The sequence below is a fragment of the Triticum urartu genome, chromosome 6A, assembly GCF_056163025.1.
Source record: "Triticum urartu cultivar PI428250 chromosome 6A, HENAU_Tu73, whole genome shotgun sequence".
In the NCBI taxonomy this organism is placed as follows: domain Eukaryota; kingdom Viridiplantae; phylum Streptophyta; class Magnoliopsida; order Poales; family Poaceae; genus Triticum; species Triticum urartu.
Window position 1 is genome coordinate 555,944,110 of NC_141878.1, and position 10,341 is coordinate 555,954,450.

Genomic DNA, 10,341 nt, shown 5'->3' on the forward strand with positions numbered 1-10,341 from the left:
GCATCGCCCCTGCCTTCTGCCTCGTCCTCCTCCGAGCAGAGAACGAGCGCACGCTGCCACCGCGCGTTGACCCGCGCCTGGATCGCATCCAGCACGCCAAGGCCCAGCGCCTCTACATCCCCCCAGCCGGCCTGTTAGGCCCAATGGTGAGAACACCACAGCCCAGCGCCTGGCCAATTTTGGCCTGCTCCGTTTTTTCCCTGATCTGTGTATTTCCTAATTTTCCAGGGGATTGACAGTTTTACAGAAAAGCCCTTCAAGTCCATGCATTTAATAACCTAATAACCGTGCACCATATTAAAATGATTTATATATGAAAGTTGCTTAGAATTTTGTGTAGATTCATATTGTGCAACTTTCATCCATGTTTGAAATGCTTAAAATGATGTTTGCTTCAATTTACTCCTATGCCATGTTAAAGTGCTTTAATTCATAACTTAATAACCGTAGCTCGGTTTTAAACAAACTTTATATGTAAATGGGGTATAAAAATGCATAGTTTAACATGGTGGCATCTCCTTGCATGTTTAACAACTCTAAAATAATGTTTAGGGCAGAACAGTACCAAACCTAATTTATGCTCATGAGGAGTTTCCGGAATTGTTGTTCGTTGCTTCCGGCCTCATTTAACCTTGACTAGATAGGTAGTTTTCATTTGCTTCACCTCTTGCCATGCTAACAACATTTAATCTTGTTGGGCACCTAAACGAGATCAAACTAAATAACTTGTTGTGGTGTTTCGTCAATATGCAACTCGTTGCATATTGATCTCCACTTAATTTGTAGAATTGCTTGTGCACTTTGCCATGCCATGCCTCTTTAAACCGGACATGCATCATACTTGATTGTGCATCATGCCATGATTATGTGGTGGTCGTTTACTATGTTGTTTGCTCTTTTCCGGTGTTGCTTCTTCGGGTTGGTTCCGATAACGTTGCGTTTGTGAGGATCCATTCAACTTCGTCCGTTTGTCTTCTTATGGACTCGTTCTACTTCCTTGCGGGATCTCAGGCAAGATGATCGTACCCTCGAAATCACTACTATGTTTGCTATGCTAGATGCTCGCTCTTTTGCTATGCCCATGCTACGATACCTACCACTTGCTTATCATGCCGCCTACTTTGTTGAACCAAGCCTCTAACCCACCTTGTCCTAGCAAACCGTTGATTGGCTATGTTACCGCTTTGCTCAGCCCCTCTTATAGCGTTGTTAGTTGCAGGTGAAGATTGAAGTTTGTTCCTTGTTGGAACATGGAGATGTTGTTCCTTGTTGGAACATGTTTACTTGTTGGGATATCACAATATATCTTATTTAATTAATGCATCTATATACTTTGTAAAGGGTGGAAGGCTCGGCCTTATGCCTGGTGTTTTGTTCCACTCTTGCCGTCCTAGTTTCCGTCATATCGGTGTTATGTTCCCGGATTTTGCGTTCCTCACGCGGTTGGGCTATAATGGGAACCCCTTGACAGTTCGCCTTAAGTAAAGCTTTTCCAGCAATGCCCAACATTGGTTTTACCATTTGCCACCTAGCCTTTTCTTTTCCCTTGGGGGTCGCGCGCCCAAGGGTCATCATTATTTTACCCCCCCCCCCGGGCCAGTGCTCCTCTGAGTGTTGGTCCAACTTGTCAGCCCCCGGTGGCCACCAGGGGCAACTCTAGGCTGGCCTACCGGAAGTTTAGACAATCCGGTGTGCCCTGAGAAAGAGATATGTGCAGCTCCTATCAGGATTTGTCGGCACATTCGGGCGGTGTTGCTGGTTTAGTTTTACCCTGTCGAAATGTCTTGTTGTACCGGGATACCGAGTCTGATCGGAATGTCTCGGGAGGAGGTCTATTCCTTCATTGACCGTGAGAGCTTGTAATGGGCTAAGTTGGGACACCCCTGCAGGGATTTGAACTTTCGAAAGCCGTGCCCGCGGTTATGGGCAGATGGGAATTTGTTAATGTCCGGTTGTAGAAAACCTGAAGTTGACCTTAATTAAAATGCATCAACCGCGTGTGTTACCGTGATGGTCTCTTCTCGGCGGGGTCCGGAAAGTGAACACGGTGTTGGAGTTATGCTTGACGTAGGTTGTTCTAGGATCACTTCTTGATCATACTTTTATCGACCGTGCTTTGCCTTCTCTTCTCGCTCTCATTTGCGTATGTTAGCCACCATATATGCTAGTCGCTTGCTGCAGCTCCACCTCATACCTTTACCTTACCCATAAGCTTAAATAGTCTTGATCGCGAGGGTGCGAGATTGCTGAGTCCCTGTGGCTCACAAATACTTTCACAACCAGCTTGCAGGTGCCGAGGTTACCGTGCGGATGACGCAACCAAGCTCAGGAGGAGCTCGATGAAGATCTTGTCCTTTGTGTTGTTTCATTCTAGTCGATCAGTAGTGGTGCCCAGTTGGGGTCGATCGGGGACCTTTGTCGCATTTGGGGTTCTTCTTTTGTTTTGGCTCCGTAGTCGGGCCCTGATTGTACTTGGTTGATGTAATGCTTTATTCATGTATTTGTGTGAAGTGGCGATTGTAAGCCAACTATGTATCTCTTTCCCTTATGTATTACATGGGTTGTGTGAAGACTACCTCACTTGCGACATTGCTTTCAATGCGCTTATGCCTCTAAGTCGTGCTTCGACACGTGGGAGATATAGCCGCATCGAGGGCATAACACGAGCAATACTATAGGTGCACATGCTTTTTTTCTAAAAAATCTGTTTTGCATCAGTTTCAATATGTTTTTTTACTTTACTTTTTTTACTTTTTTCTTCATGTTTATTTATTTATTTCTTCGGTTTTCACCTGTTTTTCTGCAGTTTCCTCGTTTGTTTATTTTTGTTCCTCTTTTTATTTTTTAGTTCACTTTTTTCAACACATGTCTAATTTTTTTCATAGACATTCTACATTATTCTTATACAAAAAGAATAATTTTTTACACGTCTAGATTTTTCAATAATTAATAATATTTTTAAAATATATGTTTTGATGTCCACTTTTTTATACAAATTGTATATTTTCATATACATGTAAAATATATTTTTATAAAGTTGACATTTTCGAATACATGGTTAATATTTTTTGAAATACTTGTTTTCAACATTTTATTGAATACGTGTTAAACATTTTCAAATACAGGTTGAAGGTGCCAACATTTTTTAATGCCACATACATTCTTTTTGAATGGTACAAAATTTTGCAGTCACTGGTCAAACACCCTTCTCCTTAGTCGTTGGCAGGTTATCCTCCCCCCCCCCCCCCCCCCCCCCCACACACACACACCAACCTCCCTCCGAATTTCGTCACGCGCCTCCACTAATCTCCACTTAACAACCGCCACATCCCTACATAATCTTGCTCATCCCGTAAACACCCTCAGGTCTACCAAAGCTCCATGCTAAAACATACTCCCTCTGTAAAGAAATATAAGAGTGTTTCGATCACTAGAGTAGTGATCACTAGAGCAGTGATCTAAACATCACCTCACTCATCCTGTAATTAAGCAACCTTAGGTCTACCAAAGCTCCATGCTAGAAAATACTCCCTATCTAAAGAAATATAAGAGTGTTTAGATCTTCAGGGAGTACAACAAATGATCTAGCACGCACACCGATTGGGATTAGGTGTTGTTTCTATTGATCCTCAACTCTACGGATACAAGCTGTAGAACCTGATTAGACGTACAACGCACGCACACACACTCCTCTATGCGTCTAACAGACCTACAACCCATACATACGCAACACGTCTTGAGAAACTTTCAAAACCATCCGGCTTCACGAACGGCGTGTACGTCGTGCTCCATGTGGTCCATAGACGTGTAATGTACCTAAGAATGACAATTTTACCCATGGGTACGGGTACCCGTGGGTACCGTACCAGCATAGGCAGGGTATGGGCACACTTATACCCATGAGTAGTACCCATACCCTACACGTTAAGTCGTGGGTAGGGCACGGGTATAGCCTTGTACCCGCGGGTATACCCATACCCTACCCGTTTGTGAACTAATGTTAAGTTGTCGTCAATTAGTCATTAATTTGTCATGTGACTCGTCTAGTCCTATTGACTTAAGGAATATGGTGTGATTTCTAAATACTGATAGTGGTCATTTACTCATCTACATGTTATTGAGTTGTGACAGTTGATTTTTTTGTCAAATGTGCTATCAATGAGTGTAAAATTGTGAACAACTCATGTATTATTTGTTCTACCCGTTGGTTACTCAATGGGTACGGGTACCCATCGGGTATGGGTAAAGTTTCATACCCATGGGTACGGGTATGGGTAGAATTTTGTACCCACTAACTATACGGATATGGGTATGGTATTACTCTACCTGCTCATGCCCTACCCATTGCCATCCTTAAATGTACCTGAAAACTAGGGAAAATACCCTAGGTGAGACTTATGCTGATCCTAGCGGGCTAGTTGGCCACCACCAATGCCACTCATAGAAAGGGCTCGTTCTCTGGATTGGGGTTAGTTTCGTTGGTGTATTGTACATCGCAATGCCTGACTATATAAAAGTAGCGAATCAACTTGTGGTTGGATGGTTAGGATCAAAGGAAACTTCATAAAATCTCAAGATGATATGCCGGCTCAGTCCCTCGGAGATGCCCGCCAAGGGGTAGGGTGCGCATATGTGCGTTCATAAGGGGTAATTGTATGCACGTATATATGAGCGCTTGCGTTTGTACTGCATTAAAAAAAGACTATATAAAAGTATAAATGGATTATTTTTTAAATCAATATCATTAGATTTATTTGTAAATCAATATTTGTAACTCCTTTTTTATTTCTTAGCAAAATAATCATGTATTCATAAATAAAATAAAGTTCAATGTTATATACAAAATAATAGTCAATCTTAATGTAAAGGTGCCTAATATGTTGTATATTATGCGATGAAGTACAAAATAAAGGTCAATCTTAACGTAAACGTGCCTAAAATGTTGTGTATCATGTGATTACATAGAAAATAAAGGTCAAACTTGAACGTGGCTAAAATGTTGTGGATCATGCGATTAAGTACAAAATAAATGTCAACCCTCATGTAAACATGCCTAAAATGTTGTGTATTATGTGATTACGTACAAACTAAAAGTCAACCTTAATGTAAACATGCCCACAATGTTGTGTAATATGTGATTAAGTGACAAGTAGGAGTAAAAGAATATCGGTAAATGATAAAAGAATAATTAATTCCAACTTTTATCCCTAATTTTTGGGTTTGTGACAGATTATATACACCATTTACCATATTTTAATTAAGCAAATTGCTGCCAATCTTTACCCCTTCTTCTTTTTGGCGTTATGACTGGTCGGCTGCATATGATACCCTCGTATTTGCGAGTGCCATGGTTAATCCAATTACATGATGACTAAAGAAGAATGTTTGATCAAATTGTAGTACCGATTCCTAACTATATATCTGATGAGCTTACACTGATCCATGTAAGGTACGGTGCTGGCGAAAAGTATTCAAGAGAAGTCCAGCAGAGAGACAGTGTTCTCCGCAAAAAGTAAAGAAAAGACATCCAATTGGCACAATTTTTTGTCTGTTGAATCACAGAAGTGCATAAACTAGGCGAGGAGGACGACATAACAGATTAAACCATGGTTCCAAAAGGAAACAAAAAGTACATAAAGTAGGCGACGAGGACAGTCCATATTCTCAGCCCGGAACCTGGAAGTTGCACCCATTTAGTTCCAGGGCCATTCTGGTTCTTCGCTTTCCTCCATTTCCTCATTGTCCTCTGAATTGTACCCGTTGGCATCACGCACCATACGCTTGATCTCCTCCGCGGTCAGCCGCCCCTTGTCAGTGGTGATAGTAACGTTCTTCTTGTTTCGCGTACTCATGTCTTCCGCCGTTACCTTCAGAATGCTGTCTGCATCAATTTCAAAGGTGACGTTGATCTTTGGCTTTCCCCTGGGCGCACGGGGGATGCCACCGAGAGTGAACTTGCCAAGGAGAATGTTGTCCTTGGTTCCCTCGCCCTCGCCCTGGTACACCTGAATGAGTACATTGGTCTGGTTGTCGGAGTAGGTCGAGTAAATATCCTCCTTCTTGACAGGGATGGTGCTGTTCCTGGGTATCAGGACGCTCATGACACGACCTACTGTCTCTACCCCAAGTGAGAGCGGTGTGACCTCGAGCAGGAGTACATCCCGCACTTCATTGTCGTCGCCGCTAAGGATGGAGGCCTGTACAGCGGAACCGTAGGCGACGGCCTCATCGGGGTTGATACTCGTGCATAGCTCTTTCCCGTCGAAGAACTCCCGGAGGAGCTGTCGCACTTTGGGGATACGGGTGGAGCCACCCACGAGCACGACGTCGTGGATCTGGGACTTGTCCATATCGGCATCATCGAGGCATTTCTTGACGTGTTCGATGCACTTGCAGAAGAGGTCCATGTTGAGCTGCTCGAACTTTGCGCGGCTGATGGCCCCGTAGAAGTCGATGCCGTCGTGGAGAGACTCAATCTCAACGGTGGCCTGCGACGTGATGGAGAGCATCCTCTTGGCCTTCTCACATGCCGTCCTAAGACGTCGAAGCGCCTTTGGGTTCTTCCTGATGTCATCCGTCTTGTACTTCTTAAGAAACTCCCGCACGAAGTGTTTCACCATGAGGCTGTTGAAATCCTCGCCACCGAGGTGGGTGTCACCGGCCGTAGCCATGACCTTAAAGACGCCCATGTCGATGTCTGCACCGGGATCGATGTTGACAATAGAGACGTCCAAGGTACCACCACCAAGATCAAACACGAGCACAGTCTTAACTTCCTCACTGTCGGTCATCTTGCCGAACCCATAGGCGACGGCGGCGGCAGAGGGCTCATTGATAATGCGCAGGACATTGAGGCCAGCAATGGTGCCGGCGTCAATGGTAGCTTGGCGCTGTGAATCGGTGAAGTAGACTGGGACGGTAATGACCGCATTCTTCACATCCGTGCCGAGGTAGGCCACGGCGGTCTCCCGCATCTTTTTGAGAATCATTGCCGAGATCTCCTCGGCCTCAAACTGCTTCTCCTCATCCTTGTACTGCACCACGATCATCGGCCAGTCCCTGGGACCTGACACAACTTTGAAGGGCCACGTCTTGAGATCTCCTTGAACTGACTTGTCGCTGAAACGCCGGCCGATAAGTCGCTTCACATCTGAAATGAGTACATAATACAGATTCATTGTGGATTAGTAATATGTGCATTTCTTTGTAGCAGGGGATAGACATTCGAATTTTTGTTTAGATTTGAGATGTGCGCAAATTTTTGCATTTTGTGAACAAAATTATGGTACAAAACTAGAAATTCACACACCACACCACCCTGCAATGACTCTTCCATGCATGCATGCACTGGCTTCTTGATCCGATTTATTCCCTTAAAAATACTTTTTCCAACCAACAAATAGCATGCAGGAATTCAATGATAAGAAGTTGGAAGGACATGCTTAGGGGAAACTAGACAACTGTATTTGCTAAAAATCTAAACCAGACTTTTTCTTGTTTGGGAAAAGGAAGAGTATATACAGACAATTCATGAGAGAAGAAACTAAGTGATCACATAGAAGATGGGGATACTCATCACCAGAATAATGGGAAAATGTTAGCTAGATATCTGACAGAAGACTAAGCATTTGGTAGCCGAAGAAAGGAAGCGTTTAGGATGAACATAATTGAAATTCTTGCAGTTATGCATCCAGCAGTAGCTAGGTAAGATTTCTGTGTTCGGTTCTCACCGAAGATGGTGTTGACGGGGTTCATGGCGGCCTGGTTCACAGCCGCGTCGCCAGTAAGCCTCGATGTGTCGGTGAAGGCAACACAGGACGGCGTGGTGCGGTTGCCCTGGTCGTTGGCGATGATCTCGACGCGGTTGTCCGACTGCCACACGGCCACGCACGAGTAGGTCGTCCCGAGGTCGATGCCGATCGCCGGTCCTTCATCGCACTCCGTCGCCCCCATTTCCACAGGGTAGACCGGAAGAGGCAGTGGAATGGAGTGTGTACAAGCAGCACTAGGAAAGAGGGGTGCGCTCTGATTGGGAAGCCAAGAGGTGGAGGGCATTTATAAGGCAGAGGAATGCGAGCGGGCGTGCCGTTGCCTGCCGTGTGAAACCAAACCGGTTACAATCGAGAACTCAAGGGTCAGGTTCACTAGTTTCGTCGCTTCTTACAGGGTGCTTGGATACGTTTTAGTCCTATGACTAAAAGTAGTGGGACTAAAACTTACTAGCCTCACCCATGCTTGAATCCAAATACTAAAAAGACTAAAATCAAGTTATTGAACATTTATTATCCTCCAAACCCTCCAATCTAGAACTCAGATGTGTTAAAGGAGAGGCATTAAATGATGAGAGAGAGGGCTAATACATATTTTAGTAGGTTTTCTATGACTAAAAATTTTTAGCCTCAAGACTAGTCCTAGTCTCTCTTTAGTCAGGGGTGCTTGGAACTTTAGCCTCCAAAAGAGACTATTTTTAGTCCCCTTGGATCCAAGCACCCTCTTATTTGCATCTATAGGTTTGCTTCAATACATCACCAAGGCACGAACCATACAAAGTTCCAAATGTTACTTCCTCCGTTTCTTTTTACTCCGCATATAAGATTTGGTTAAAGTCAAACTACACAAAAATTGACCAAATTTATATAAAAAAATGTGAACATCTACAATACTAAAACTATATAGTATGAAAATACATTTCGTGATGCATCTGATAATATCGATTTCATATTGTCAATGTTTATATTTTTTAATATAAAGTTAGTCAAATTTTACAAAGCTTGACTTTGATCAAACCTCATATGCAGACTAAAAAGAAACGGAGGGAGTATTTACGTCGGTTCCTTGCAAAGTTTTAAATAGCCAGTTATAGCCATAGTTTTAAATAGCCAGCTATAGCGAGAGAGGCATTTTGGAGGCAGAGCTCCAAGGAGGCCTTTATTTTTAAAAAATTCAAATTCAAACTTTTATGATTCAAAAAATTCTGAAAACAAATATGCATGTATGCAAGGATGTAAGCCACATGTGTGTAAAAATTCACGATGAAATATCTTAAGTTGTGACCTGTGCAAAAAGACAAATTTATGACCTGGGAGAATGAATAGTATCATGTGTTAAATAGCCTCTGATTTGTCTTTTTTGCACAGCCCTCATTTCAATGTATCTTGAACTCAAATTTTACACACATGTGTGTTATGCCTTCATGTATATCTGTAATTTTTTTAGGATTTTTTAAAATGTAAAAATATGAATTTAGATGGAATTTGAAATTTGAATTTGGAGGTCTCATTGGAGGCCGAGCTCCAAAAGAGATTTCCGAGCTATAGCCCGCTATATCCTTTTCAGTAGGGTGCTGCTAAATGGTCGTTTCATAAATAGCCCGCTATAGCTGATTTCGAGGCCCGACACTATTTTGCATAGCCTGCTATAGTAATTATTTAATATTTTTGTTAAATGGTCACGTAATTTTAGAGGTCCATATTTCAAGAACAAAACCAAGAAAATATATAAGTGGTTGCATATTTTCTTACAGAAAGAGATGAAAACATTTAAATGCACGATGAACATTCTATGATATATAGCATGATAAAATTTTCATAAATACACAATGAACATATTTTTAAGTACGCGATGAACATGTTTTTAAATACGTGGTGAACATTTTGGAAATACTCAACGAATGTTTCTTTGAAGAGGTGACACCAATATTTTAAAAATATGATAATGATTTTTTCTAAATAGGTGATGAGTTTTTTAGATGGCACGATGAACTTTTATGACATTCTTAGCATTTTTATACACAATGATCATTGTTCTTAAATTCTAGATGAACACTTTTTAATTACACGATCAGCCTTTTCAAATCTAAATGAACATTTTAAATTAACCACGGGAGATTTTATGAAACACACGTTGATTATTATTATTAAATATGATGAACATTTTTAAAAGCACTATGTAGTTAAATATGTTGAAAATAAATAAAAGGAAATGAAAAAATAAAACAAGGAAATGTAATGAAATAAGAAGATAAAAAAGGATCGTGTAATTAAACTAAAGAGTAAGAAGGAAAAGGAAAAATGAAGATATCCACATCATTTAAAAAATGTTCAATTCATATTATAGAAAACTCAATAATTTTAAAAACCTTTGAAGAATGAAAAAAGAAAAAAAGGAAGAAAGAGAAAGAAATTGATAAGAAAAATCAGAAAAAGATAAAAACAAAAGTGAAAAATCATCGACAAAAACGAGGAAACCGATCTTGTTTCTCTCTTGTGCTAATGTTCGGCTTCTTTCTTTTTCTTCTTGCTCAGTCGATTTTTCTGCCATTGCATTTTCTTTCTGTGCATG

The 10,341-nt window shown here is 41.6% G+C and overlaps 1 protein-coding gene across 1 annotated transcript; it reads right to left on the bottom strand.

The window, feature by feature from the left end:
• Nucleotides 1-5,484: 5,484 nt before the first annotated feature.
• Nucleotides 5,485-7,994, bottom strand: LOC125516936 (heat shock cognate 70 kDa protein-like). The gene is made up of 2 exons (XM_048682192.2): nucleotides 7,731-7,994; nucleotides 5,485-7,150 (listed from the first exon to the last, which is right to left on the bottom strand). The coding sequence occupies exons 1-2, from the start codon at nucleotides 7,951-7,953 to the stop codon at nucleotides 5,694-5,696; spliced, it is 1,680 nt and encodes a 559-aa protein (XP_048538149.2). The 5' UTR covers nucleotides 7,954-7,994; the 3' UTR covers nucleotides 5,485-5,693.
• Nucleotides 7,995-10,341: the final 2,347 nt, after the last annotated feature.